Consider the following 26111-nt stretch of genomic DNA (forward strand, 5'->3'; position numbering starts at 1 on the left):
GGCTGTGACGAGATCCGAGTCGTTCCCCCGTCTGTGAGTCATCTGCAGGGAGTAGAGAGATGAAAACTGGCATTACAGGAAAAGCAGAACTGGTGTGATTTAGCAAAGTAAAAGTGAGGAAGCGTCTCGCAGGGAAAATAAAGGCGTGGCTGTTTGGACGGCGCCGTCGGGCTGCGGTTGTTAAAGGGGAAAAGCTTCGCTCATTAGAGAGGATCCACTCAGGGACTTTCTCTGCAGCGGCCTCGATGATTGCACCCTCGCATTACATAAAGCCTCCCTCTCATTCCCGAGGAGGGGAGGAAAAAACACTGTCGGGATAGGAAAAAATTCCTCACTCGCTCCTGCTCCTCCTCCTCAGTGACCCCACCCCTCCTCCCCCGTCCTCTGCGAGAGTTTCTTCTCCTTTGCTTGCTCCTGCTTTCCGTCCCCATCTGGTTGTGTTTAGCGTTCAACTCAACTTATTTTTCCGCGGCTCGATCTTTCCCCTACATCTGTTTCTCTCCTTTCTCCCGGCGCTCACAGACACGGTGACCCTCCTCTCGCCTTTCTACACGATTAAACACATGCACACACTTTAAACTGTGTTCTGAAGCAGCGGCAGACGCCTGAATAGTCGCCTTGAAATCTGCTCATGATTCTAAAAATGAGTTTCTCTTGAATTCTGGAGAAACGAATGTTGCTCAAACCCGATTTCTCACTTCCTCCACTGCCGTACTGCAGATTTCTCAGTGATGAGGAGTCAGGGGTTTGGTTTCCTGCAGGTTTGGTAATCTTTTGTTGCACAGTTAGTAAGAATTTTATCTGACCGTACAAATGCCTTTTTTAAAAATCAGGCTTACTGGAAAGAATAAAGAAGTGTAACCTGATGAGTCAGACGTAGATTCATTTTGTAAACCTTGCACTGGATCGTCCCCAACAGCTCTTCTGTCTTTGTCACGAAGTGGAACGTTGAGAATTTTATTTTGAAATGACTTCCTGTCACGTACTTCCTGTTCCAGTGGTAGATGTTCCAATTAGACATAAAGTTTCTGATAGTGTTTTTTCTACTCTTGGATCTGAATGATGTCACAGAAACGGGATAGAAGCCACACCCTTTTTTCTTTGTGAGTTGTAGCCAATTAAAAGAAAGTTGTCTCAAAGAGGGAGGAGCTAAAATGGCGTGTTGTGGAGGATGAGCTGAGGCCCAGTGTCAGAGGATTATTTTGAATATTTCAAACTGTTAATCATGCAAAGCTGCTCTGTAAGAGTCCAAGAGTAAGAGCGTGGATCAGAATAATTCCTCTTTGCATAAGTCGTCTTTGAGAGCTCAGCTGCTGCTGATGGAAAGTTAGCATGGCGCTCGCTCGGAGCTCTGGAGCGAGGCGTTAATGGCGCTGTGACGCACATGTAGAAGAACGGTATGAATATGCTTCAGTTCAAGAGTAAGCTACTTACCTACTCTTAGTTCATCTGCGAGGCCCGTGTATGATGTAATAATCATTATAATGACAGTGTGAGTGAATGCTGTTAGCGGCAGAGGCTCGTGGCGAACGTTTGGTCAGGGACGGCTGAAGTTTTGGTCTGAACTTCTCTCTCACGGACTCCATCGTGAGCTTTGAAGCTCTCGCAGATCTTCACACCTTGATTGTCATTCAGCACAAACGTCCTCGGTCTCTGCGACTCTTACAAGACACTGATGTGGAAGATGAAAGCCCTCTGTGAGTACTGCAGTCTCACAGAAACCAGGCGTGTACACGATAAAAGACCTGTCGACAGGTGACTCTGACGTACTCTGATTACATCCTGTGGAAACAGATGCCTGATGACAGTCGCGCAGATAGATCGTTTGTTTATATCGAAAGTTTTAAATTATGACTCGGAACCAAATATTCTCCTTTATCTTAAACATAACATTTCATATTTGCAATAAACTTTATGAATTTAAAAATGCTGAATGTGTAGGGCGGGGCCTAGTTGAGCTGTACCCAGGTAAATGTGGAGAGCATTTCCTGAAATGCACCTTTTTCACAGTAAAAGCCTCTAAACCCTCTTTTTTTAAATCTCCAGTAAATGTCTGAGGACACTGGGGCTTCAGGAAGTTCTCGTGCTCTCAGATCACTTGACTCCACTCAGTTTCCTGTTCAGCAGCAAGTCACTCACACAGCGACCCCTCCAGCACCCAGAGGAGTAAACTGAGCCCCCTGGTTTCACGTTGACTCCCACAAGAGTTGAAATGACACCGACGTGTCAGGAAGTCCCAAAGAGTCCCGGCCCTCGGCCACATTCACGGGAGGGACCAAAATGAAGCAGTGGTAAATATTCCACTACGTGGGGAATTCGTTTACTGAAAACCTCCCCTGACAACAGCCTGCGTCACATCCACTAACTTTGCTCTGTAGTTTTATTTTTAGTGCCTTTCTGGGTTCGTGCTCAAAGGTACAAAAATGGTGCATCATGAACTGGGAATAAAGAAATGAAACCACCACCGGGTTAGTCATGTGACTGCGTCACTGTGGCTAGTTCTTATTAGAGAGCATCCAACCTTTGCAGGTGGATCTGCAGGAGACTCGTCGCTCTGATGCAGAAACCTCCAGATTAAACGTTCCCGGGAACGCACATCCAAAGACGTGCAGATTTATTTATGGAAACTCGCTGATGCCCACGCATCACGTCATCGCTGTTTAAAAAGGATTTTAAAAACGTTTGTCATTTCTGTTCTTGGGAATACAGAAGTTTTCTTAAATGACACGAAATCAAATATTACATCAGAAATTCCCCTTTTGGCTTTTTGTTCTACTTCCTTTTCCAACCAAAGAAACCACATCTGCTTATCGCAGCTGTTTGTGTAATTTTGGTTTCACTGAGTGAGTGAAGGCACTGCCTGCAGCTGGTTAATGCAGTCACAGATTTTAAAATGCCGTCGACTGTCATAGACTCTTGAAGACTGGCTTCAGTAACCCTTGACGCTCTCCTGAGGCTGCTTATAGACCAGAACGACTGGCTGTGCTTCAGGAGTGAGCGAGGGTGCTCTCTGCAGATACCCCGAGAAAAACGCACAAACTGCTCTAATGGTCGCCAAAGCACGACTTTATTGATGCATGCTGAGGATTCACAATTTGTCATTGAGGTCGTCTTTATGGGGGAAAGGGTTCAGGCAGGAAGTGTGGGCACCGCCATGTCTGCGTTTCTAGCATCAACCTTGAAGTTCCACCTTAAAGGTCTTTATCGCTTGTTCCATTGTGGATTCAGGGTTTCCTCCCGAGGCTGGACCACTGTATTAACAATAGCTGTAATAAAAGAAAAAAGTAACAGGAAGCAGCAGAAGGGAAGGTTTCCACCGTACGATGAACAATCCCCAGATGACTTCACACATGGGTAAAATATTTGGAGGTTGGGTTATAAAGGCTTGATCGTCAGAGGGAAATTCCGAGGTTATTTTCAGCAGCGAGCGGAGAAACAAACGGACGACGGCGGAAGCAGCGACTCTGTGCTCATCAGAAAAGACAAATGATAATAAATCTAAGGCTAACCCACAGAGAGCCGGGTGGAGGCAGATCTCCACCCACCACCACCAAGTCCTGCTCACAGGGGAGAAGCCGGTCGTGCCGCTGTAATCAGACTGAGGCAGAGGCAAAGAGCAGAGCTTACAGGCTCTACTGACAGACAGTGACTGTAAGGGTGACGTCTGTGGACTCACAAAGGTACCGTCTGTTTTCTGGACGGTTGAATCAAAGTTGTTGGAGCAGACGAAGTAAAGGTTTCCAGGAGAAGTCTGTGGGGGGACTTCAGACTAGGAGAGGAACCCATCAGTCTGAAAGTGGAACCACGGTTACATTTTTAACTGGATGAAGGAACGAAACAAATGTAAAGGAACCAAAGTCCTGAAGCTCCAAAAGGCCAACACCCTGAGACAGCGTCCACAGGCTGTTCTGGTTCTGGACCAGGGCTGCCACAGCTGTGTGAAAACCACCCGGGGGATTAATAAAGTTTTATTTAATCTAATAACTTTAATCTCAGCCAAACCGATTTACTCACGAACAAATAAAACCCTAAAAAAAGCCCAACAATAACATTTTTAGGTTGTCTAAGTGACTTATATATCACGTTTAACCTGAGTAGCGAAAGACGGCGGTGATCTGAAAACGATTTGTTGGGAGTTTGCGGTTCTCGGGCGCCTTCAGTGACCCTCGAGCTCCCGGTCAGCTGTCGAGCTGGTGGGTAGCAGACGTCTCCGAAAACGTCGAAGCACTTTTGCAAATATGCGGTGTCTTGATAAACGAGCAGATATTTGATGTTTACACAGCTACTTTCTCGCCTGAAAATATGTCAAAAGCTTATTTTGTGACCCAGAAAGATTAATAAGAGTAATTTTAAAACTAACTCGCTGCTGCCATTGTTGGAAACGGGAATTGGCTGGGCCGCGCTATGAATCCTGGGATATGGAAAGGGTCACGAAGGTTTTACACCAGACCCATCCTTCAAATCTGGGGAACGGATTGGGAGGAGTCTTTGAATTTGGACAGTCTTCGTCGTGTCGCTGTGACGTAATCAGCCTACAAATGCGGCCTCCGAAGGATGCGGCTCCTGAATTTGGACACAGCTACGATGCCGGAGGTTGCTTCTTCTTCTTCTTCGGGGTTTAACGGCAGCCGGCATCCTCGTAGATGCAGTGCTGCCATCTTCTGTTTCAGTCCTTTATTACACTCTTACAACCTACTTATTCCTGCGTCTTTCAGGATCTTACAAAGCTTCAAGTGACGCGTCGACTATTAAATTAGGCGTCGACGATTTTGATAGTCGACGTAACCGTGGCAGCCCTATACTGGACGTGGTTTGGTTATGAAACACGGACCAGAAAACTGATACTATGCAAATTATGCAGGAAACCGGCCCCCACCACAGACTCAAACACTGCAAACCTCTTCAACCACCTGCGCAAGAATCACATGACAGAGTATGCAGAGAGTTTATGGATGAGAAGCAAAAAGAGCCGTCGGGTGCTAAAAAATAAACCTCAGACTGCAGCACGCCGTGTAATAAACACTCACTAAGAGAACGGCGGCCGTTTGCATCGGTCAAAACACTCGACTCCAGCTACACGACGCGCAGCTGGAAACACTTCACGCCAGTCGAGCTGCCCGAGATTCACAGAATTTACAGAAAATGCATTATTGTGGGATTTATATCATTATCGGGATGAGAAATGTCTGTCGGGATATGAGCGTTTGGTCATATCGCACAGCCCTAGTGTCGGGTTTGGCTTTCACACTCTGACCAGCCGTGAGTCATTCCTGTGGGATTAGAGACAGCGGTCCCTCTTTGGCGGGCTCCACGTCCTTCCGTTGGTCCAGGTTCTGGTTCTGCTCGGCATAGTGGCTCAACAACCACCTCTCCACCTGCTGCAGCTCGCAGAGGTGGTGGAGTCTGTCCAAGATGGCCGAATGACGCCGAGGATAGCGGCGATCTCATTGGCAAGGAAGGAGTGGAGCTGGGAGCGAGGGGCCTGTACAGATGCAGTTTTATGTTTTCTCCAGACAAATAAAAACGAGAAACCACGGATTCTTCCTGCGGACGTTTGTCTGTAACATCTGAGAAGATCTCGGCACAAAGCCGAGGATCTCACATTCCATCAGCTCCTCTTCCTACGGAGCAGCTGAAGGATGGAGCAGAGAGGCTGTAATGGAAGCAAAGCCATAAGAGGATTAAATAAGGAGAGACAGGAAGAGACATTTAAGTAAATGCATGGTTGAGAGCATAATTCTGAATGAGAGAAAGCATTACGCAGAGAGGACGGACTGATGGCCGAGCGCCAGGAGAGCGAGGGATGAAGAGCGGCAAACCGCCAGGAGTTTGACACCGGAGAGCCGTAATGGAAGAGATGGAGGGAGCACTTGCCAAGATATCGATTTATAAATTACCCGCAGTTTTGTGGCTCCGAGCTTAAAAAAAAAGAAAGAGGGGGGGGTAGAGCAGCAGTTAGTGGTCCAATAATTCAATAATGTGTGAGCTGACAAGCAGGAAGGAGGCGGGGTGAACCTCCCAAATAAAAGCATCCGAGTTGAGCGTGCGTGTTATTTTAATAAAGAAGGAGACGACTGAAACTAAACTCAAAGGAAATTTTTGAAGCTCAGATAATTATTCAGAAATTTTCTCTTTTTTTACATTTTAGTTCAGAGTTTTGTTTTTTATTATTTATCTTTGATGCCATTAACTGTAAGGTGGGTCTAAATGTGGCGCGCCATCATCTACGTACAGTCTGTGGGTTCCACAGCTGTTGAGAATAAACATTAATGTAGTTCTTTAGGCTTTTATTGTGAAAAGCAGCGTTGTGCGTGTTTATAAAGGCAAGCTGTTGCCGCGGCCGTCATCTTGAACTTTGCTGTCACTGATTTATCGGCCTTTCTTTCTTGCTGTCGCCCGTGATGGCGACACCGCCGTCCCCGCTGCGGCGGTCTCGCTCAGTGTTTGATTACATTTGCCGGGACGACAATTTGGAATCTGTTTGGGTTCGACTTCCTGTTTGTGTCCGAAGCTGCTCCGAGGGTCTGTCGTCTCTTCTTCTTCTTTGTGTTTATTCTGAGCTGAATGGTGTCAAATGTATTTGTTGGCCTTAAAGCGTGAAAGTGAGAATCTGCAGGAAATAAGAAGATTTGTGCGTCTCCAGATTTTTCCAGTGAAATTGCTCCTGTGAACTGGGATCATGCTGTTCTTTAGTACGAGCTTTAACATGTTGATTCTAACATGCAGACTTTCTCTGATGCTGTAAAAACTTCACTGATAACAGACATGCTCACAGACTGGAGCTCGTTCACGCTTTTGTTCCCATCGTCCGTCTTTACCAGGAATTCTGTGCAAGCTTTAGGAAAAGTCTGTTTGGTGCCCCGACGATGGATCCGTGTGACATTACAGAGCTGCAGCTTTGTGTTAGAAACCGAGAAAAGTGTGAACATAACAGGAACATGACTCACCACCCTGGCATGAAAACAAAAGTGCGCCATCTGCTGTCCGCCACGCGTCACTACACGTGTTATAAAATGAGATGTTGTGAGTCTGTGGTCCAGGATGACTTCCACCCCTCTCGTAACGACCATCCGTCTGTGCTTCTGTCTAGGTGTCCACATTCTGATCGCGGTCGGCGCGGTGATGATGGTGGTCGGCTTCCTCGGCTGTTACGGCGCCATCCAGGAGTCGCAGTGCCTGCTGGGAACTGTGAGTCACGCTGAAGCTTCCCTGTGGACTTTCACACCTGCTAATAGTTTTAATGTTTCTTTGTGTGAGACGGTGCACGAATAACGATGTGAAAAGATGCCTCGCACCAGGTTTAGCTCCTGACTCATTTCCATCTGCAGGCCCACACAGCACGAAATAAACTGTAAGATATCAGGACACATGCTCAAGCATCCAGGCAAGGAAATCCCAAAAAGTTGAATCTGGACATTTTCAGAGAAAAAACGCTACGTCCTGATGAAGGTATCAAGCATTTAGGAATTCAAATCCCTTCCTTATTCTCAGACTTGTTTAAAGTAATAAAAACAGATTTAGAGCGATGCACAGTCCTGCCTCCGTCTCTCCTGCGTCGCATCGAGAGTATAGAACGAATGTGTTACCGAGACTTTTATACCTTTTTCAGATGCTGCCTGTAAACATTCCCAACTGTACATTTGATAATTTAGATAAACTTTTTTCCAAATTGATACGGCGAGGCAAACGTCCAAGGATCAAGTTTCAAACATTAAAACTGTCAAACTGCAGGGGGGGGGTCGGCTGTTCTACGAGACTCCTGACTGTACGGGATCGGTCTGAAACTCGGTGGCTAAACACTGAGAAGACAATATGTGAAAGATCACTGGACTCCCTGCTTTTTTCTAACTTGTGCGTACGGGGAACGGACGAGGCTCACACTAAAGATTTGGCGCAGAATCAAACAAACGTTTGGTCTTCCAAAAGAAATTTCAATGTTATCAAGCCTCTCCTCCCTGCAGGGTTTTTCTCCTACTGTGGAAGACTTCAGAGCAGGTCAAATAACAGGCGTCATAAACTTCGTCATGTTGTGAGGACCTGAGCTCATTTGAACAGCTGAGACGTCGGCTTCAGCTTCCTTCTTCGGACTGTTTTAGATTTTTTGACAAAACATAAAGACTGGAGGCAAGTTTGGAGCCCTCAGCCGTCGAGGAAATATCTCTAAAATATTTCAAAGTAATTCCTCCCCAAAGCTGATCAGTCATTTCTATAACTCATTTATGAGTTTCAATACAAGTGCAACTTTGGATATTAAGGCAAGGTGGGAAGCGGAGACTGGCACTCAAGTCTCAGAGCACACCTGGGAAGAGGTGTTCAGTGAGGCCCAAGTCTCCTCTGAGACTCGGGCCTCACCGAACACCTCTTCCCATCTGGTGACTAATTCTGGGCTGTGGAGAGAATTTAAATGGAAGGTGGTCATGAGATATTTTAGACCCCCAGACATCGTTGCTAAAATGAACCAACTCCCAACACTTGTTGGTGAAATTGTGGTACTCACTTAGCAACCCACTCACACATATCCTGGCCGTGTCCAAACATTAGCTCAGTTTGGAATAAAGCTCACTACAGTTTCCCAACAACCATTAACAAAGGACCAACAGTTAGTGAGTCTTACCAACAGCAAAACAAAGTCTCTCGTAAGAATCTTGCTCACAGCAGCACTAAAGTGTATCACCATTAAATCATGACCGGCCTTCATGTAATATGTGGATTGATAAAGTAAGATTGATCAGATGGAGGGAATAACATCTGCTCTGTGGATGCAGAGAGGCTTGTTCAGTGAGCGATGGCCCATACATGCTTATTGTTTCAATAATCCAGCAGAGGTTCACTTTTTACTGCTGCTAAGATCGTCTTATTTAATATTATCTGAAGTTTGTGCTTCTACGTTGCCTGCGTCTGTTCAACTTGTGAACATTGACAAGTGTAAGTTGCAAGGTTGTAAATTATAATAAAAAAGTTATAATAAACGCAGCAGCTGCACGGTTACCTGCACGTGTTCTCTGAGTCGGAGCTCAGGTAGAAGGACGCTCGCGCTCACCTGCTGTGTTTCTGGCCCGTCCTGCAGTTCTTCGCCTGCCTCGTCATCCTGTTCGCCTGTGAGGTTGCAGCTGGCATCTGGGGCTACATGAACAGGGACACGGTGAGTGTGCACGCTGACACTGCAGGTTAAATCGGGCATGCCGCTCTCTGATCGGGAAGCGTTTGGTCCTGGTTGACACCTGGGATTAAACATGCTTCATATAATCAGCAACCACAGACTGTACTGAGGATATGACCCAAAATTCATATCTCGATATTCTTTACCTTGTGTGAGTTATTAGTCATTAGTGTGCTTCTGTCACCAGGCAACAACTAATAACTTTATTTAAACTTTTGCAGGTTACAAAGGAGATGAAAATCTTCTACGACAACGCCTACGACAGCGCAATTAACAGCAATATGCAGGAAAAGAACAATGCCGCCACCCTTGTCCTGAAGGCCTTCCATGAGACGGTACAATGCAGATATATAACAAAATGATCATGTGAATATTTTCTTATAAAGTAAAGGGTTTTCTGAGGCGTCCTGAACCTCGTCACCTTAAAGTACAGCAAACACTGAGAACACGGTGCATGAAAAGCGGCAGAGCTGAGATAATCACACGCATGCTTTGAAGGTCACGTACAACTTGGACGTGTTGAATTTGGGAATAAAAGTTGGGAATACCAGGTGAGCTGACTTTGGAATTAGCAGAAACTAAACTCCAAATCAGAGAGATGCAGGTAGACGTCGGGTTGCACCACGCCCTCTGTTGGAGCGTCTCGTCTGTCACCGCGTTTTCACAAGAGGGTGGAGCCCTGAGTTATCGGCTAATGCTAGCTAACACGAGACCCTCACTAAGACGAACCTGCTAATCACAAACATTAAGTCCGAATCTTCAAACTTCACTCAGCAAACCGGAGCTCCGCCCTCTGTGACGGCCTGTTAGGACACTGACCTCACAGCAGTCGTGTTTTTGGTCACATGATGTCATTAAAAATGCTCCAACAGCACAAACACGGTGCAGTTAGCTGAGGTGCAGCTAGCAGCTACACCTAGCGGCTACATCCACCTGTCTGTCAAAGAGGCCACGCCCCTAATAATGCAAACTTTAAACCTTAATAGGATTTAAACAGGTGAGTTATAGAAACATCCTCCCCTGTACAGGAAACGATCCACAGAGACCAAACGGTTTGTGTAACAGGTTGTAAACATGTTTGTTTCTGCTGTAAAGTTGTAACACGGGAGTCTGCGGCCCCTTTTCCTAGAGTACCTACTCAGACTGACTTGGCACAGTTTGCCACGTTTTCCAGGGTTTTCCGTTAAAAACCAGGTAGTCTTTTAGTACCTGCTGGGGTTCTAAGTGATCCAGACAGGTACTAAAATGTGATGTCGTCAGACCGCACGCAACCGATTGGCTGGTCAGTAGCGTCACTCGACGAGTCACGAGAGCGTCTCGTTCACAAAAATCAAAACTGCCATTTTTGAAACTCGGCTGCAAAACAACGCCGTGATCCCCCGAGTGTGACGAACACCCACAGACCGAGCAGCAGGTAAATATTAGCTTCGATGTCCACCTTTGTTGGAACGTTCAGATGCGCCGACGCTTTGCTATGACGAAAGGCGTGCAAACAAGGTACTACTGGGTTATAATGGAAAACCAGTCGACCCGAGTAGGTCAAATGGAAAAGGGGCTTATGGGGACGGACTCATTGCTGCTTCTGCTGGACATTAGAGGAACTGCAGTTGTGGTGCTTGTTTGTCGGAGGTTTCCAGGTCTTTACTGTGTTGTCTTTGTGTTTCAGCTGAGCTGCTGCGGTAAAGGCACAGGCACTAACCTCCTTACACTGCTCACAGACAGAACTGGAATTACCAATATTTGCCCCAGTAATACATTCACGGTAAGTACAATCATTTATTTCAGTGGTTTAATCTTTGCTCGCATGCTTCTGGCTCACGGGGAGAACAAGCAGGACCATCATTTAGCTCTCTGCAGAAATCATGAAGTTAGTCAAAAAAGCTCCATAAACTTTGCTGTGAGACATTTTCTCTCTGCTGTATACTTGCACCAGGCAAACGCAGGGGGCGGGGTCATTCATGTTTGTGTCCTGTCTCACCATCAGGAACACGAGCCTCTCGGCACGACTCGGTGCATTGATAGCGTTGGCGGGTTCTCATGTGCTGCTGTAAAATAATCTGCTCTTGGTAACCTGACGCAGTCACGGGGGGCTGTTCCACTTCCTGTTAAACCGTGGTATCGAAAGTAGTTGCAGTTCACCCGAGAGCACAGCAGGGGGCGCTTTTAGTCCACTGAACAGAAGTGAATGGAGCTAGACTGAGATAAAAACGTATATTTAAGTTTCAGTTAAATGAATGGAAGTGGTTGAGGCTGTGCAGCTGCTCTCCACAAACCGAGAACATTTCACTTCAAAGTAAAAGTCACATCTTTTGAGACTTTTACTTTGAAGGTACATCGTCTCCATTTTCAGTTTGTGTCACACGTTTTTTTTTACCACATAGCCAGCAGTGTAAGTAAAGACTTGCCAGACAAAAGATTTAGAGAACATCGAGACAGCAAAAGCCTCAGAGTCCAAAGATCTGCAGGAGGCTGTTCTGTATGCAGCCTGCAGCTTCACACGAGGCTTAACTCCACTTGTTGGCAGCGTTACTGAAGTGACCCGAGGTCGGTGCAGAGCTGCGCGGCTGCCAGAACACAGAAGTGTTTAAAAGAAGCACTTTTTACTTTGTCTGTTGCTGATTTCTGTGAGAGGAAACTCATCAGGAGGAGGTGGGGCCTAACGCGCTGAACACGTGGACACAGCAGGAAGCTAAAGTAGCGTTAGCATGAATAAATGAAAGCAGTGTTACAGAATAAATGAGCTGAAATATTAATGACTGATAAATAAATGAGTGTGTGTGAGCTGAGGTGGCTGTAAGAGAGAAGCTCACAGATGATGTGTGATCAGCTGTCTCTATGGCAACGTTCACTCTGCAGGCGAAAGCGCATCAAATCCGGCGTTTTTGACCCTCTGCGACCCACATGACAGCGTGAACGGCACAAATCTGATATTTTTAAATCCGATCTGGGTCACTTTCGTATGTGGTGCTGAATCCGATACATATCCGATGTTTCAGAAAGCGACTGCTGTTTGATTGTCATGTCGCATTAAATCCGCCTTTTACGTCACTGACACAAGACAGACTCCGATTATCAGCGCCGGAGAAGACATCGTGAACACTTCCTGTCCATCCAGTACAACTGTTGGGAACAACGTTGGAGAAACGTGAACATTTTATTTGTTCTGTATAATCTGCAGCTATCCTCTAAAACAGCAACAAGGATCATTATTAGGCCAAATGTAGAAAACACAATAACTTTATAACTTAACATAAAGTCCGAAGTCTTTATATTAAGGCCATCAGTCACACATACTGTTGCTCTGGGTGTAAACAGAGCGCGTTGTGTGTGACGTCTTCTTTTGCGCATGCGGGCGCTTTGAGCGTTCACACTAGAGCGCGTTTGCTGTTGCATTTTGTTTGTAGTGTGAACGAGCAGACAAAAAAATCGGATTTGATCAAATAATTTGAATTGAGCATCAAGACCTGCAGAGTGAACGCAGCCTGAGACTGGTCCACAAACAGGAAGTGAAATTCCTAAACATTAAAACAATAAAGTTTTTCCTCCATCTATCCAAAACTTAAAATAAAAGATTCCTCAAATGAAATCGTGGTTTAAGAGAATAAAGAAATGCCGACACGTGGTGTTTGTAAAAATGTGAAGCAGCAGGAGAGCAGGATGCATTCTCTCTGATCTCCAGTAGGTGGCGTGTTTGAATGTTTTGTTTTTGCTTTGCAGAACTGCCACGACAGAATCAACGAGCTGTTCCACGATAAGATTTACCTGATCGGCATCGCTGCGCTGGTGGTCGCCGTTATTATGGTGAGAACATGAACATCACACAGTGCTGCTGCTCGTAAATGTGCTGAAGGCTGAGGGGCAGCTTCGATTGTTTCAGAGAGGATACGTCCTCATACAGTCATCCTCAGCCACGTAGAAGCCCCACCCACTTGCTCTTTAAACCTCCTGTGTGAGGGGCTGCCAATCAGAAGGTTGACTGAAAAAGGGAGGAGCTGAAAAAAGAAGCTTATTTTAGATGAACTGAGCTCAGTGTAAAGTAAAGATTATTACAAACTGTGAATCCACGGCTGCAAATATGAAGCTAGAAATGAGTGGGATAGACCCCCTTGAAGATGAAGGTGACCCCTGACCTTTCCTCAAGCACCATTGGCCCTTTTTAGCTCATGAGCATGGAAAATCGTATTTTATTGGGTAGTCTTTTGGTTTTTGTGGCTGTATGTAGGACAGCACTGAAGTCTGTGAAACGCAGAGAAAACCGAGTCTTTCCTGGTGCGTTAGTGAAGCTGATGCGCTGCTGCTCCCTCGGTCAAAGACGACCATCCCACCTTCTCGTGTCAAAAAGAGTCTCAGTGATAATCAGGAGGCGTTAAGGCGGCGCGAGCGCATGAATGCTGTCGCCGAGTGGAAATCGTAGATGCTGTAATGATGTAATGTTGTGACGCAGCCCTGACAGCTTCCTCTTCTTCCTCAGATCTTCGAGATGATCTTCAGCATGGTGTTGTGCTGCGGGATCCGCAACAGCCCCGTGTACTAAAGCGCCGGGGCTCCGGCCAATGAACGAGGAGAGGACGACCTCGCCCTCTCCTTCGTTTGTTTGTTTTTTTATAACCAGGAAATGCCACATGTATTGCTTGCTGGATTTTAGTCAGCTGTTAAAGACAATATCCTGTTTTTCTTACACTGTCAAAGATCATTTTTTATTGTTATTTTGTTAGTCACAGATGCTGTTATGCATATTAGAGCAGTGTTTAATGTAGATATGCTGTCACACACGGTCCAGGTGCTGTAATCTGATTAGTTTACTGCTGTCCTGCCTACGTCCACGCTCTCATATCGGCCTTTTCTGGATGTTATCCCCACGTTTTCTGTATAAACTGTATATAAATATATGTGGACAGTGCTTCATGTCTGCCTGAGCATGGAGGTTGTTTATCATGAGCTTTGTTCACAAACACTCTGTGGATTGATCCAGACTGAAGGCATACATGACCGGTGCACTCTCTCACACACACACACACACACACACACACACACACACACACACACAGACAGACACACAGACAGACACACAGACACACACACACACACACACACACAGACAGACAGACACACAGACACACACACACACACAGACAGACAGACAGACAGACAGACAGACACACACACACACACACAGACAGACACACAGACACACACACAGACAGACACACACACACTCACACACACAGACACAGACAGACACACACAGACACACACACACACACACACACAGACAGACACACACACACTCACACACACACACACAGACAGACACACACACAGACAGACACACACAGACACACAGACACACACACACCCCCCTCTGGTCATACTGTGGGATGTTGTCAGGAAATGCAATGTTTAATCTGAAGCTGTAACCAAAGTCCGTGACCTCTGACCCCGTTTGCTTTCTTTCTGCGGTGGTAAACTATGATCGTCATGTCAGAATCAGAGCCTCAGAGTTTAATGTTCGGCTCACTCCTGCAGTCGTGTACTGGTCACGTGTGTTTCCCAGCAAACCGGTTGTCCTGGTAGGCAGCTGGTTGTGTTTGCTCACAAATAAAACTATGGGCTGCTAAAAAGGATTCAAAGCAGAAATTTAAAAGCCCACAAATAATAATTAATGTTGCATCTTAAATTCATGTCATATTTGGCACATTTGAGTCATTTTGTGCATTTTGCCCTTATTTTGAAATCCCCGTACTTACAGCCCGTCCGGTTGAGCCTCGTCAGTCTAATCTGACATGTTTATGTGGTCATCGTCCCTCCACCTTCGTTAGCCGCGCACTAGCAGTTCATCTGTTGTGTTGTCGTCATGGTAACGAGCGTGGCTCTATCGGCGCCGTCCGAGCTGACCCGTGCACGTGCAGAGCGCCTTCCGTCCCAACTGTTCCCGCCTCATCGGCCGACCGCTAGCTGCACAGCCCCGCGGGCCTCTAACCTCTCCTTTAAATCATAGCGTCTCGTGTAACCCTCCATATAATCGTAGCTTTTCTCAACCAATTAAAACTTTGCCTTGTTAACTAAGTGGCGCTGGACAGTGCGACGTACAGCTCTGATGTATCGTACTAATGAAAATAATGACGGCTGTAGAAACAGTGTATGCCTTTCTTCTCTTTGTATCGTAATATCTGTCTGGTACGTCATCACAGGAGGAAGGGGAAGGTTTTGTGACAGCGCCGATGAAGCGTTGATGCTGCCTTTTGAATAACCGCTGCATAAATCTCCTCTCTGCTCTGTAGACTTTGGTTTGCCCAAATATAAAGGGAATAAATGTATTTTACAAATAACCTTTCAGCTCTTCTTGTCTTTTATTTGAGGAAAGGTGACTGTTGGAAGAGGGGGTCGCTTCTACCTTCAGTCAGGGCTTGGTGGTTGTTAGCGAGTGCAGCAGTGTGAGCTCCTTAGTCGAGCTTTGGTTGGCATCAAGGATGCTGCACTTGTTGCTTTCATATATTTGAGAGCACAGGTGTCAAACTCGAGGGTGTCCTGATGAAATTAGCAGCTCAGCAAGACTTGACTCGATGCTGAGGAGGCGATTCAGCATTTGATTCATGTTACATCAGGAGTGAGTGAACGTGGTGCAGTAAAAGTACAGTTTTCTAAACACTTCTTTAAATGGGGGGGCGGGCACCTCAGCGTGCAGTCGGCTTTATTCAGGTGTGTTGCAGCAGCGACGCATAGAAGCGTTTCAGCAAAGCGGCCCTCGAGGACTGCAGTTGTACTTGTATAACCTTGTGGTGCAGCCTGCATTACCTGTGGCCTCCTGCGGGCTTTTTGGTAGGTCCTGTTTGATTTTCTGTCACTTTTCCTCCCGCTAAGAGTTTCACGGCCACGCTGACACACGGATGGACCTGCTGATGATCCCTGGCAACCGTAGAAGACCAGCAGCTGCTTCAAACGTCTCAGCGATGTTAAAGATGTCGGATGGCACCAAATCTTCTTCATCTCAACGTCACAAAATCAAAAATCCTGTTTTTCAGAGAAACCGTTATCCTTGTCTAAAGATTGAAGGTTCTTTGTCTCACGCGTAGTCACACAGTGAGCTGCTGCTTTAGAAACAGGAAGTAAACGATTGCTGCGTGTTCTGTTTCAGCCTCGTGTTAAAGTCAAACTTGCACTTTTATACTTGGACATAAGTCACACATTTCATCTCACATCAGCTGTTTTTACAGCATTTTCTGCTCCACCATCTCTGATTAGCATCAACATGGTACAAAGTTTGAACAAGTCCAATTATTTCTGCAAGTTTTTGGCTTCAGATATCAAATATTTTTGAATATCAATAGTTTTGGAAAACTGTGTTTTGACCTTTCGGGACCTTTTTTACTCACTCACGCAATGTTTGAATATTAAAGTCTGAAAGTTTCACTGATCTTTACCATAAAAGTAGGTCAGGGTGTGTAAACTGGTGCAGTCAGTGTTAGTCAGCACTCGGCTAAACTCCCACATTTGAGGGGGCACTAAGGAAAAACTTCATATGGCAGGGCTGCAGACTAACGTTTGTCACGGCTGCACTGGTGTGCCGAATTTTTTTTTCCTTATGCGCACCCAAATTTTTCAGCCGCATCGCTTAACACGCAGTTTTACATGCGCACTTTTAAGGAGGTTTTTCAGCCCATGCAGACAATATTCATTTGTAAATGATGAACTAACAATCTTTTCAACACAAAGTCCTTTAGTTGAAGCACATTTCTACCAGAAAGTTGCTGAAAAACTGCTTGTGCTTAAAGTGCTTTGGCAATATTGTAGACAATGTTGAACTTAATCATCACATCGACCTCTGGCGACCTGTTTGCTGCCTGCCGCTGAAAGGCCGTGGGGAGAGGGGACACCTGCGCATTTATTGCAGCGTATAACGTGTTTCTGGATACACTGCTGCTTTTCAGCGCTCAGAGGTTGATGTCTCCATGTCAGAGCTGGCTGTGAATTTCAGACCTTAACAAAAATGTAGCAATAGTTCTTTTCATCTTTTCTCATTACCCACAGGCTGCTCACTAGAGCTGCGTCTCATCACTGATTTCACTCAAACCGTCGCACTGGCGCGACATAGGATTTGTTTTTTTGGTCGCGCTCTAGAGTCAGGTCACTGTTTTTGACTGGTTTGTATGACTTGTGTGTGTGAAACACGTGGCTGCAGTATTTGATCAGCACAACATGAAAGCTAATCTAGAATAACGTGTTCTTTATTTAGCAACTAAAGGTTTCATGTTAAAAATCCTTCTGTGTTATATTTTGGCGTTACTGTGAAATTTAACGTTGTCCTGTTCAGAAATTGTCCCTCGATGTCTTTTGCAAAGTAAAGGTAATAAAGGCCCTGATGGGGGGGGGCTGGGGCTGCTGGCTCTTCGTGGTGCAGCCTGCTTATTGTACACGTCCTGTGATGGATGCTGCAGATCAGCAGGGAGCGCTTCAGGACACCTACACCAGGAGATGCCGGACTAGAGCAGCGCAGATACTGAAGGACCCGTCCCATCCTGGCAACAAACTGTTCCAACTTCTGCAATCTGGTAGAAGGTTCCGCATCTTCCGGGCAAGGACAGAGAGACTCAAGAGGAGCTTCTATCCCCAAGCCATCCGTGCCCTAAACACACACACCCGCCCTCTCACATCATCTATAATTGACTGAGACAGGACTCTTCCAGACACTAAACCAAGGCACAATGTACATTTCAGTTCCTTTAATTTTAAATATGTTTATATTGTCTATCCTGTAAAATAGTCAGATGTCTATTCATATTAATGTACAGAATTCACCTGCTTGCTGCTACTACTGCACATTCATCCAGTGTATATACTAGAGATGGACCGATCCGATATTACGTATCGGTATCGGTCCGATACTGACCTAAATTACTGGATCGGATATCGGAGAAAAATAAAAAATGTAATCCGATCCATTAAATATCACAAAAGCACCTCACAAAACTTGCAACACGCCGTAACTCACCTCAGAACGTTAGCACGTCGGAGCAGTGTGCATCACGTGATAGAGCGGCTGTGGCATGCAGGACCTGTCGGTGGTCTGGATAGCATTTGGAGCTTCGCTAGCAACCCGGCATTTCATCTCCGACAAAGTTATCCCGAGAGAAGTAAAGCAAGTGTGTAAGTCCATCTCTGAATGTTTGTAAAGCATTCCTGCGTTAAGCTTAACAAGCGACTGCCTCTCGCTCTCCTGCTGCTACTTCAATCGTGAAACTGCTTAAATCAGCTGATCGGCTTTTCTGTCGCGAGTCTGTCTCTCGTTTGTTTTTGGCCCACTTTGCACCAGAAAGAGGAAACCAGCGGCTGAACAACAGCAGCACGTTTAAGCTTGATCAGCTGTTGTTAGAATTTATTTAATATTACTTTCTACTCGAGGATCTTTTTCTACATAGCTGACGGCTGGTAACTGTGCAGGGGCGGATCTAGCAAAGTTTAGCCAGGGGGGCCGATAGGGCATTAACAGGGAAAAGGGGGCACAAAGACATACTTTTCTTTCTTATTCTCATTTAAAATGTCGAGCTTTTAATAAATAATTATCTGACACCCAAAGTTTTAATTTGATGTAAAATGAATAGAAGTCAATTACTGTACATAGTGACTATTAAGTCTAATATATATACCCTAGTAAGCTATAGTACTTTTTACTTTGGGAAGGTACCATCTGTGCAGTCTGCAATTTTGTTGAAGAAAGATGTTGAATCTATTTAATATTTCTTGAAAAATAATTGATTTCTGTGCATTTTTTTTCACACTGCATCAAATTAAGGTTGATTACGTCGATTAAGCATCATGAGGTGGAGCGTGAGGGGTGGTTCCCTATTTTTTATTTATTTAATTTTGTTGTTGCTGGGAGTTGGAACCCTATTAGTTAGGTTGCTTAATATTTACGCTAAGTACTCTTTAAAATACCAGAATAGGGAGGATGGTGTAGGTCTAAGTTTATTAGATTGATCAGTATTGCTGAACTATGAAATATTTTTTTTGTATACAGGTATAACAGAATAGCTTTAGTGTAGTTGTTGTTTTAAACTTGAGTATGAACTTGCAGACTTGCAAAATGCAGCAAGATATTTTAAAAAACAGTTTTGTTGATTAAAAAACACTATATCGGATTCATATCGGTATCGGCAGATATCCAAATTTATGATATCGGTATCGGTATCGGACATAAAAAAGTGGTATCGTGCCATCTCTAGTATATACTATATATATATATATATATATATATATAATGTTCTTCCTCTACACCCCCCCCCCCCCCCAATTTTTGCACATGTCGAGGAGCGTGTCAGGCTACATTTCACTGTGTGTTATACTTGTATAACTATGCATGTGACAAATAAAGAACCTTGAACCTTGAAACGCTCGCCAAACACGCTTTATGGTGCAACCCGGGCCTGACGCCCTACAGGATGGCCCCCGTGCCCCCACCTCCTCCACCCTTTCTCCACCATTTATTCCTTTTTCATTTCAGTGTTTAAAGTTAAAAACCTATTTTAAAGTTCTGTAACTGTTTCAGTCGATGGACGATCGTGTTACAGAATCAGGATCGCGTCTGATCACGGCGGAGAGATTTCCCTGTTACGGGAGTCGAGGTCTTTGGGCAGCGCTGACAAACAGCTTCTCTCCTGCACTCGCTTGGCTGGGAGGTTGATTTGTGGCGTCCTCCTCCCCCCCCACCATCCTTTTTGTTCTTTCCCCCCACACCACCTTCATTTGTTTCCACAGGATGTGTGAGGAGTTCCCACAAACGCCGTTTACTAATCATGAGGACTGTCAGACCATGAGCTGAGCCTGTCCTCGTATTCCTGCCGGTTTTCCAATTTCCTGTCCTGAGATGCTCTGTGATCCAGCCCTCGTCCAAAGAGGTCTTTTTAGGGAGGCGGTCTCGCTCTTTATTTGTTTTGTTTTTTAGTTGAGATTCATCACAAACAGTAAAAAAACAAACTGGAAAGAATCAAACGAGTGAAACTTCTTCTGGGCTGAAACCTCAGCTTGTCTGTAGCTTTGTTGTCTCTAAACAAAATCAGAGCAGCGTGTTCTCTGCTGCACACCGCAGGGCTTTCTGCACATATTTCTGGGTTTGTGAAAGTCACACAAAGAGGTCGTGACCTGTGTGTGTGTGTGTGTGTGTGTGTGTGTGTGTGTGTGTGTGTGTGTGTGTTGCTAAATGCAGTCCTGTGTGCATCCAAACCCAGATGGGGTGGTTTGTGTGAAAGTCCGTGGTTTCTGCAGCAGGATCCCTCCCTGCTCCCTCCTGACGTATTGCTGCTCCTCACTCTCGCCTTCCCAGACCTCCCCCAACTATTTCCACATTCCTGGACCCTTAAACAATCACGATCTCTCGACTTATTTCACAATCCCGCTCGTACCCCTGTTCAAAAGTTGCTAAAGAAGCACAGAAGCCAGCTAACTTTCTGTCGGTACACATTAGAAACACACGTCTGAGTGTGAGCACGTTGTTTTTGTGAATCGACAGTCGAGTTTGGAGCTAAACGTCTGACCCCGGCTCGGCCCTTCTGTCGGCTCCTCTCATTTATCAGGATTGGGTAAGAAGGGTTATTTTCATCGGCTTGCATAACGTACAGACGTGTAACCCTGACATCATGCTTCACCAAAACTGATGACAGACACGTTTTCTAACTTCTACTCATGTTCACGGCACCAAAGTTCAAAGTGACCATTTTTCTTCATGAGTCATTTACAGCCGCTCTCGAAGGCGGTTAAACTCAAACCTACTCTTTGTTTCCACTCATGTATCTCCCGTTCCACTGGTGGATGTTCATATTAAACAACACTCAGTTTATCAGGTTGTTTCCACTCCTCGACCTGAGAGATGAAGCCAACTCTGAAACTCGAAGCCTGCAGTTCCTCTGGCGTCCAGCAGAGGCAGCAGTGAGTCAGTCCCCATAGACTCCAGTGTTAAAACAAACATGTTTACAGCCTGATACACAAAATGTTTGGTCTCTATAGGTAATTTAGTCCTTCATAACACCTGTTAGGGGGGGTTATGAGCTCAGGTGGTAGAGCAGGTCACCGACTAACTGGAAGGTTGGTGGTTTGATCCCAGTCTGCCTGCCAAGTGTCCTTGGGCAAGGTAAATGGCCTGTATTTATCTAGCGCTTTACTAGTCCCTAAGGACCCCAAAGCGCTTTACACATCCAGTCATCCACACATTCACACACTGGTGATGGCAGATACATTGTAGCCACAGCCACAAGGTATCAACCCCAAGCTGCTGTCGGACGCGTCCATCGGAGCATGAATGTGTGTGAATGTTAGAAACAGCACAGACAAATGTACTTGTGTCAATGAAATGTCCAAGCTGTAAAAGCTTTGAGCCTCAGAGTAGGAAAGGGGCGTGGCCTCTTTGACTGGTAGGTGGATGGCTTCACCTGAGTTTGACGTGAAGCAGGTATGTGGTCTCTACACTGCTGAACACTAATCTGTTTTTATTTGGGTTCATGTTTATTAATATTTGCGGGAACGGAGAGGTCACGGGGGCTGCGGTGACGTAAGCGTGTGAGGTCAGACCTCCTGTGTACTGGTTGTCTTGACAGCAGGTGGATTTTAGACCCCCCGCCCCCCACTCTCGGGCCCCGCCCACAGACGCTGGGCTGACGGAGCGCCGTTTCTTTGCAGACACTCGGAGCTGCGCTGCGCACCGGACGGTCCGCTGTTCGCCGGAGTTCGCCTGGAGCCTTTTTTCTTTGTTCGCTCGGTGAAGCGTCAGGATGAATGTGGGGATCCCGGAGGGCTGCTTTCTGTCCGCCCTGCAGCCCAACTCCTCCTGCACCGCTTACGTGGTCCCCTCGGACGGCCCGTCTCCGGACCCAGTGGCGAAAGCTCGGAGGGTCCGGGAGCAGGTCCGGATGCGGCTGGCTGAGAGGAAGTCGTCCTCCCTGAGCAGGCTGGAAGGATCAACAGGTGAGAGCTTGAAAGTGCAGAGTAACGGGCTGAGTAAGTCTCAGTAAAGTACACCGTGGAGTATCTGTTACCTCCTCCTGGAATTCAACCAACACCTCCCTGAGCTCATTGCCCCCACCCGAAAGTAGCGGTCAGGGGCGTTTCCAGGATTTCTTTTCAGTGGGGCCACAGGGGTCCCCACAGAAACATGTAATGAGTTGGCTTCAGTTTTAAAAAGAGCAGCGAGCATAAGAGCAGAGGTGACGATGATAAACACAATATTCCAGCATGTGTTCACACAGAGAGCCATTTAAAGTCTGTCAGTTATTGATGGGGGGGGGAGAACTGAAGCAGCGATCGCAGCACAATAAGCCACGGATTTAATGCTTCACATCCTTCTGTCCACGGTCCCGTCGGTTAGTGCGTGGAAGTAAAAACGAGGAGTAATGTAGTGATCGGATCAGGTGGTTCTGGGGGAGTCTGATGTATAAGCTATGACTCGCTTGGTGCTAAAGGGTTAAAAATGTGCACTCACTGGAAAATAGTTGTTGTAGCCAGTGTGAGCTTCACAGTAACCTCCCACGTCAGAGTCATGATGATTGTCAGGCTTTAACCTGCTTTAACTATCATGTGAGTCTCTGCCAAGGTTATTATCGTTAACGAAAACTAACGAAATAACGAAAACTAGAAGTGAAAAAACATTTTCGTTAACGGAAATAAAAATAAAAACAAAAAAAGGAAAACTAACTAAAACTGTCATGAGTGTTCACAAAACTAACTAAAATTAACTGAATTTATAGCAAAAATGTGTTTAGTTTTCATTGATGTGTGTGTGTCATACAATAGTCGAGGGTGAAAATGAAGTTTAGTTTCCAGATTTTTGCTTGCTGTGTCTCATTATGCCAGCAGGTGGCAGTATGTTAGTCGAGTCGTCTGTGTCGCTCCGTCCACGCGCAGGAAAAGTCGGGAGAAAGCGCCAGAGTCCAATTTGGGATTACTTTGAATATGACTGTGTTTTGGATAAAACAAGTGTCTTGTAGTGGAAAGAGACAAAATATGAGGGACATTTCTAAAGGGGAAGAAATCCCACAAACCTTAAAGTGCACTTGAAAAGCTCACACAAGAAGGCTAACCTAGCTTACCGTGAGAAGGTAAGGGAGCACACTCAACCCTCATCCCCAGAAACAGAAGCTAACCCCAGGCAAGGCAGCGTGATGCATCCCGAGACAACAGGACGGGGACATCTACACAACTGTGTGAGTCAATTGCGTTAACACCCGGTGCTGCAAGAGTTAATAGTCTCATTGGGGCCAAGATATACATTTTATAGTTGCCTGGTATCAGTGGTTGTTCATCTGCCTTTATTTATTTATTTATTTATTTATTTAAAGAACCCATAGGTGGGAATGTGAGTTGTCTGTCTCTGCGTGTTAGCCCTGCGACAGACAGGCGACCTGTGCAGGGTGCAGTATGGTAGCTGGAATAGCAACATACCCAAGGATGAGCAGAAGAGCATGACTGATATGATGAAACTGGGATTTTGTTACACTTAATTATTGCAAACACAACTAAAACTATAACTGAAACTAATCAAAACTAAACTGAAACTAAGGATTTTCAAAAAAATAAAAACTAAACTAAACTAGCAAACAACTGGTAAAAACTAATTAAAACTGATATAAAATTGAAAATCTGAAGTCAAAACGAAATAAAAATAAAAACTAATGAAAATTGCAAAACTATTAAAACCCTGGTCTCTGCTCACTTTTGTTCTTACTTTTATTCTGAACTTTTCCAAACTTAAGGAAGGAAAATGTGGTTTGAGTTCAAAGATAATAACTCCCCCTGACAGTGATGATCAGACTGATACCAAAGAGCTCGTTTCATGTTACACACATTTATCTCTGTGAGTTTATCCTTCATTATTCATGGTCAGTCGCTTTAATGTTACAGCTGGTTTTAGTGACGCATGTGCCGATGCTGTACGTACAATAACACATTACCACGTATTAGTACCGGGCTTGACTTCCATACTTTGAGTTTGAGGTGAATTCCCCCCACAGGGGTGCTTTATCCTCCGTGGGGGCTAAATCTCGTCAGCCTCACACTCATCCTCGTACCGCTGCTTCACCTAAAAATCACCTCGAGCGTGTTTCCCATCAGCTGCCAGTCCACGTCTCACATCTTTGTTGCCCTCCGTGTTTGCAAGGAGACATCCTGAAACATCAGGGAGAGCTCCAGTTGTTGTCCAGGTCAGAGGTCAGTGTGCGTCACGGCGTCCAGCTGGTCGCTCCACGCCTGTGATTGTGGCTAGAGCAGGGCGATATGACCAAAAATATTTATCACGATATATATTTGAAAATTTGCGATAATGATATAACCGACGATATGATTGAGACGAGACTCCACAACTTTATTAGTAAAAAAAAAATCACTGTGTTTTCACTTAAACAAGCAGCTGTTTTTTATGTGCATTAAAGTTATATAAACACGTAACAGTGCAAATGCAAATTCATTGCTGACAGTTTAACCAAAAAGCATTTCCAGTGGAAACTGGCCGACGTATCCTCAGCATCACCATGTATAACATCCACAACACTTAAAAAGAGGTCATACACACACAATACGGTAACATGTTGAACCACAGTACGTATCACTCCGCGAGGCTCCGCCTACGATAGCCGTAACGCTCCGACAATCCATCAAGCGGTGCGGCTTCGTAGCTTAGCAAAGTCGTACTGAAGCATTTGACAGATTTTCGAGCGCCGTGCACATAAAATCGTTTCCAGAAACACAACCAGAGTTCATACATAAGGCACACGGGATTATAAGGGGCTCTGTCGACTTTCAGAAAATCAAAGGATTAATTTTAAGTGCGCCGTATTTTCCAAACAACACGGTAATAACGACGGCCCGCTAGCATGCGCTACCAAAAATAGTGCTTTGTTGTGTATCTGAGGGACGAAAGCTAAACCAGTTCCACACCAGTGAAGCTGCAGCATTTTTACAAACCAGTTCAGGTTCATTGGTTTCATTCCTATCGTTGCCCAACATTACACCGGTATCACCGTGAACGGTATGATATGGCCCAGCCCTAATTGTGGGAATTTCCTCCACTATCTGATCTGTGGGAATAAATTACCACTGGCCCTGTGCTCAAATCCTCCAGAGCTGTAATCCAGTAGCTTTGGGGGTAAATCATGTCTGAAGGTGTGCTGATGCCACCCTGGTACTCGAGCCCTGGTGAAACAACTGTCATGTGTAGTTTCTCTGAGGAGTGTGCGGTGAAATGAAAGGTCAGCTGATGGTGTGTTTGGACCTGCTGAGCGAGGCTGTGAAATGTTTGGCAGCTTAGACAGAGCCTGAAACTCCTCCAGCTCCTTCCCTTTGTTACATCTGTACAGAGCATACGGCAAACACACTGCTCACTGTCAGCGTTACCAAGAAGTGAGTATCAAGCATATAAAACATGGCAGCCCTAAAGAAGGTGTGACTGTGTAAATACTTTGGGCTGCAGATCATCGTTCTGCAGAGCTGAGACACCAGAAGCTCGTTCAGTGTGGACGGATCGTTTTCCCACCTCAGTATCTGCACGTGTTCAAAGAAGCAGACGCAGAAATCTGCTTTTGGGGCGGCTGTGGCTCAGGAAGTCGAGCGGGTGATCTGGTTGTCAGAAGGTCGTTGTTTGATACCCGGTCCGTACGCTGTCTCTGGGTGAGGTGCTGAACCCCGATACCAGCAGTACTCTGAGTCAGTACTCGCCCACTTTCAGTTACACCGCAGCTTATGAGCTACAGCAGCACGATAATATTAATATAAGAAACCACAGACCCCGCCCCGCCCCTCTGTATGATGCAAATAAACATGGTGAATGTTCATGTTCTTCTTTCAAGCTGAAGGTTTGGCAGGTTTGTTTAATCCAGTGTGAAACACCTGGACTGTGAGCTCATTTCCCAAAACTCTGTGACTTTTGCTTCTAATGGTGTCGTTCTGGATGCGAACCCAGCGGAGGCAGTGGCGC

General features: G+C 45.6%; 2 protein-coding genes across 5 annotated transcripts in view; both read left to right on the plus strand.

Moving 5' to 3' along the window:
- LOC147338436 (CD81 antigen-like) overlaps positions 1-15489 on the plus strand; it is a 28695-nt gene extending 13206 nt beyond the window's left edge. Inside the window, exons 1-7 of one of the 2 annotated variants that reach the window (XM_086286206.1) lie at positions 6387-6522; positions 7091-7188; positions 9068-9142; positions 9382-9495; positions 10827-10922; positions 12878-12961; positions 13632-15489. In XM_086286206.1, the coding sequence (XP_086142332.1) occupies positions 6402-6522; positions 7091-7188; positions 9068-9142; positions 9382-9495; positions 10827-10922; positions 12878-12961; positions 13632-13694 (651 nt within the window). In that variant the 5' untranslated portion in view covers positions 6387-6401 and the 3' untranslated portion in view covers positions 13695-15489. Of the gene's footprint in view, positions 1-6386; positions 6523-7090; positions 7189-9067; positions 9143-9381; positions 9496-10826; positions 10923-12877; positions 12962-13631 lie in introns of those variants that run through there. The other variant, XM_086286146.1, reaches the window with a different exon arrangement.
- A 6324-nt stretch (positions 15490-21813) lies between these two features.
- The window catches only part of LOC147338437 (plakophilin-3-like), a 31520-nt gene continuing 27222 nt past the window's right edge, over positions 21814-26111 (plus strand). For 2 of the 3 annotated variants that reach the window (XM_086285962.1, XM_086286066.1), the window contains exon 1: positions 21814-22111. In XM_086285962.1, the coding sequence (XP_086142088.1) occupies positions 21919-22111 (193 nt within the window). In that variant the 5' untranslated portion in view covers positions 21814-21918. The remainder of the gene's footprint in view (positions 22112-26111) is intronic. The other variant, XM_086286020.1, reaches the window with a different exon arrangement.

The sequence above is a fragment of the Aulonocara sp. 'chitande type north' Nkhata Bay genome, linkage group LG1 (genome assembly GCF_057382095.1).
Source record: "Aulonocara sp. 'chitande type north' Nkhata Bay isolate Kocher_YH1m ecotype deep benthic linkage group LG1, A_spYH_male_GT1.1, whole genome shotgun sequence".
NCBI classification, from domain to species: domain Eukaryota; kingdom Metazoa; phylum Chordata; class Actinopteri; order Cichliformes; family Cichlidae; genus Aulonocara; species Aulonocara sp. 'chitande type north' Nkhata Bay.